This window comes from Squalius cephalus (genome assembly GCF_949319135.1).
Source record: "Squalius cephalus genome assembly, chromosome: 22".
In the NCBI taxonomy this organism is placed as follows: Eukaryota; Metazoa; Chordata; class Actinopteri; order Cypriniformes; family Leuciscidae; genus Squalius; species Squalius cephalus.
This window is the reverse complement of record NC_137143.1, coordinates 23,627,092-23,631,780: the sequence shown is the minus strand read 5'-3', so window position 1 is coordinate 23,631,780 and position 4,689 is coordinate 23,627,092. Positions and strand designations below refer to the sequence as shown.

At 35.5% G+C, this 4,689-nt stretch overlaps 1 protein-coding gene across 1 annotated transcript; it reads left to right on the top strand.

Annotated features, from left to right (window-relative positions):
- Positions 1–219: 219 nt before the first annotated feature.
- LOC307150676 (guanylin-like) lies at positions 220–1,294 on the top strand. The gene is made up of 3 exons (XM_079858103.1): positions 220–359; positions 632–818; positions 910–1,294. Exons 1-3 carry the CDS (start codon positions 288–290, stop codon positions 966–968), a joined length of 318 nt encoding a protein of 105 aa, XP_079714229.1. The 5' UTR covers positions 220–287; the 3' UTR covers positions 969–1,294.
- Positions 1,295–4,689: the final 3,395 nt, after the last annotated feature.

Here is a 4,689-nt window from a genome sequence, read left to right as displayed (position 1 = left end):
AGAATGAAGAACAGGCCACTAGGCAAAGCTAACTAGAAGATCCATAAAAGTGCATGTCACAACTACAGATGAGGTCACGTAGCATTTATGAATTCTGTTTTACGACATTGTAAAATTTATCCTCTTTATTCATTAACAGCAAAGAAACAGTGACAGGTTCTGATAGGTTGCTGGTCCGGGACCGTTCCCTATAAGAGGAGACGGAATGAGGAGAAAGTCAGAGATTGCTGGGACAACAACTGAAAAACATACTAAACTAAATCATTCCTGTGAAAGAACCCGTCAGCATGAAGACCGTCCTGTGCGTCGCTTTCCTCGCCGTGTCTCTTTGCCTGGTCTGTGAGGCTGTACAAGTCCAGGTAAGCTCAAGCTATCATTCATTACTGCTTCTCTATTATTAAAAACTTACTAGTCACAATTATCCTCTATACTTATTCCCATATGATTTATAGACAGTTTGCATCTGACCTCATTTTGTAACGTGTTTAATATGACTTTATTGAATTCTCCATTGAGCCATATGAGTCATTTGAGCCATTTATAAAGAATCATTCATACAAATGTCATTAAGTTTAACTCCAGCTGTCAGTCTTGACGCACTGAACTCATCAGTTTTTTTTCTACAATGCAGGAAGGCGATTTTTCCTTTTCATTGGACTCGGTGAAAGTTCTCCAGCAGTTGACCGATCAACCACGAGCACAAAACCCCCGGATGGCCAAGACGAGCTACTTTTCTGTATGTTCCAATCCAACCCTGCCACAGGAGTTCGTGCCCCTGTGCATGCAGAAAGGAGCAACAATGTCCTTCGCTAGGCTAGGTAGGAGTCTTGGTTTACTTTTTAATTTGTGCGCAATAAATAGTCAATAAATAACATTGACTAACTTGAGTTATTGTTTTGTCTGTTTCAGCAAATGTGCCTGTGGATGTCTGTGAAATATGTGCTTTTGCGGCTTGTACTGGCTGCTAATTCTTCCCATCATCCCCACGCTTGATCATCCACTTAATAAAAAGCACATATTTTCAAACAATGTTCTCATAGTTAGTTGACTACACGAACGTTGCGAATGTCGCCTAAATGGCAAAACTGAAAATGACAGCACACCGTTTATGAACTGTTACTTAAACTTCCTTCCCCTCTTTCCTTTCCAACATTTTGTTTTGTTACAGCACATATTTCATTTATTTAATAAAGAAGTGTCTTTTTTATTTTTTCTATTTCTCAGTTTTGCTGGGTTTGATACTCCTTTGTGTGTGGTAATGCCTCAGTGTTCAATAAAATATACTGAAAATCTGTTCTCTTTGCATCATGTGTTTTATTTATATTGTTTAAAGATTAGGATTGACGTTACAAAACTGTTTTTTGATATTTACTGCCGAATATCTGTTCTCGGTAACACTTTAGAATAATGCTCCATCATTATGCTAGAAGTGATGCAGAACAAGTGAGTAGTATTACATTAAATGGATAGTTCACCCCAAAATTTAAATTCTGTTATAATTTACTCACCCTCAAGTTGTTCTAAACCTGTATGATTTTCTTTCTTCTGCTGAACACAAAAGAAGATATTTTGAAGAATGTCGGTAACCAAACAGTTGATGGGGCTCACATTGACATCCTTTTTTTTCCTACTATGGAAGTCAATGGGGTCCATCAACTGGTTACCCATATTCTTCAAAATGTCTCCTTTTGTGTTCAGCAGAAGAAAGAAATTCATTCAGGTTTGGAACAACTTGTGGGTGAGTACATGATGACATAATTTCCATTTTTGGGTGAACTATCCCTTTAACACTTCAGCAACTACTAACTGAGACATGAACAATTGTCTTTTTTACCCTGAAAATGGTCATAAAATGTATCACTAATTTCTCAAATGTTTGCTATAGCACTCTTCAAAAACTAATTTTAAAATGAAGAAAGTTTTTTTTTTTTTCACTTTAAAATAATTGACCAAATACCTATTGAAGAGTAACACTTGATGCATTTTATAACCATGTTCAGAGTACCATTATTTTAAAGTTTTGCCCTGTTCTCTTTGTATCATGTGTATTTGTATTGTAGAAAAAATATGATTGACATTATAAAAATGTTATTTGATTTTTTTTGTACAGCCAAATCTAGGCAATTAGTTCACTTTAAAGGATAAAAATATTCAAAATGCTTCATTCAAGAGGTGCTCAGGATGTCTGAGTGAATTCGTCCTCAACCATTTCATGCCAAGTGTATCTAACTTTTTGATTGACTAGAAGGGAGCTCGCAGACTTCCTCATGTTTATATTCTGTATCCTGTCAATTTGAAAGCAACATATGCCATGAGTTCTTAATGAGGTTTGGTGGGCCGTTGCTCATAAAAGATACATTGAATATTGAGTGACAGGAACATTAAGAGTGTATTTACTGATAGATGTGTTCTTCACTGCTCATTTAAATATTATATTTTTCATTAACTTCTTGAAATGAAATCTTTCAGGCATGAATCTCTGCCGGTGTGCAGAACAGTATGTGTGAATAGTGAAAAACATTTCTGCCAAGTGCATCAGAACACCCTCACATTTAACCAGGCTCATTAAAAAAACATAGCAACCTGTGGCAACATTTTTGCAAAACGCAAGATAGAAAGCTTGGGTCATACACGTTTCGTGACAGTTTCAAAGTGAAATGTCCTGGGAGTGGCGCTAAAACCGTGTTGTTGTTGTTGTTTTCCGGAACAGATTAATGTGAGTATGGTCATATTAGGCCTATACGTACAAATGTTTTATTGGTAATAAAACGTTGGTATCACTGCGGTTCTGAATTGGAATGTCCGGTGAGTGGCGCTAAATTAATCCTCCGTCATGTTTTAAAATAACGTATATTTAAACCCTAAACCCTAAACCTACCCGATAGTGTTAACAAAAGCAAATGTGAGATAAAAACGCAATCGAAACCATAGCATTTTAGCTCTTTAATCGTGACTTGTTATTCAGTCAAGTGGCCTACAGTAGGCTACCAGCTGAGCTACGCAAACTCCAAAATATATTCGTTTACAAATCATGCACTATATGGTAAAAAGGGTTTTGAGGTCATAACATAATTGTGCAAAGTGCCACGTGAAAACAAGTCTTTATTCATCCATAATATGCCCCTGTAATCATAATTGTGTGTGAACATTTATGTTCAAAAATGTTGCCACAGGTATGTTTTTCCATTGAGCCTGTGTTGCATAATGCACACATTCTTGATCATTAGGCCACATAAGAACACAAACCTGTTTGCTGCGCCGCACTTTCTGCAAAAGCAGCCACCTTGATTTGATGCCCTGTGCTTTGAGTAAAAATTGATTAGGTACAATGTTCTTTCTGCGTTCCGTTCTGTGTTTGCTTGTAAGCTCAGGAAAGAAGAAGTAAGCCGACTGCTGATGGAACTATAATTTGCCTACTTTGAAAGCGTCAGTGAAAACAAACAGAATGGAGAGTTCCATTTCTTTCACTTTGAAGGTTTTGGTCATTAGAGAGGATAGAGTGTGTGTGTGATAGATAGTGTGTGTGTGTGTGTGTGTGTGTGTGTGTGTGTGTAAAAAATGTACTCGCAAAACTCTTTGCTTTGTCAACAACACTCTCATTTGCTGATAGTGATTGTATGGTTTGTTTGCATCATTGAGAATTCCAAGGCCATCACAGGTGCAGACTAGTGGTTCCCAAAAGAGCATTTGAACAAAAAGTTCTAAATTAGAACTAAAATATAGTCATATTCTGTTGTGTTTGGAGCAATTGCTGTCTAGGGGTTTTCTGATTGAATGCCGTCTTGTCTGCAAGGCTACCAATGAGGAGTGGCAATATGCAGTGATGCAATTTTTTCCAATCTCTCTGTGTTTTATTGCAGAGCTACTATAGTCCAGTGGATTGACGCAAACACAATATCCTGCTGTGTCACTGTCCAGTTTTGTCAGGATTAAACTGATGCATAATTAGATCACAAACAGGCTCACTTCTCAAACATACTGACAACAAACACATTATGATTAAAATAAACTATTTATGCATAGGCTCCCAGATGCTTTTTTTTTAATTGCAGAACTTATTTATACATACATACAAGATGAGGGAAATTAAGCATGGTTGTATCTCTTACGATGACAAATCATAATGACAAAAACATGAAATAAATATCATGGATTTGTGTACATCAAAAAATGGAATTATATACAGAAAAGAGAAAAGTACAATAATAAGGTTAAATCATAACTTTGAATAACTTGTCATAACGCATAAAAGAAAATTCACTTAATTTAAGTCTAAGAGATAAATTCAGCAAGAAAAACAACAGCTTTGGGTTTTCATTATAAAAGATAACCTCTGAGGACGAAGGTGTGGGTCACATTTGTAGAGCTAAAAACATAAGAACTTAAGTCAACCAAAAATGTATTGGTTATATGACAATTTCTTCAACAAAAAGGAAGCTGTTTCTTCAACAAAACCACAAAAAAATGATTTAGAAAATATTTAGAAATTGATAGATTTTTCTAATTTCTTTCTCCAATTTACATTTGTTACAAAGAAACCCCAATATAATTTACCCCTTGTCACAATAAGAATAATTATTTTTATAAGTATTACAATATTTAATACTATTAAAAGCTTTATAATAAATGCTGCTGCTTTTCACTGTTTTATATAAATTGTGTTTTATTGGTGTTTAACGTAAATGTCAT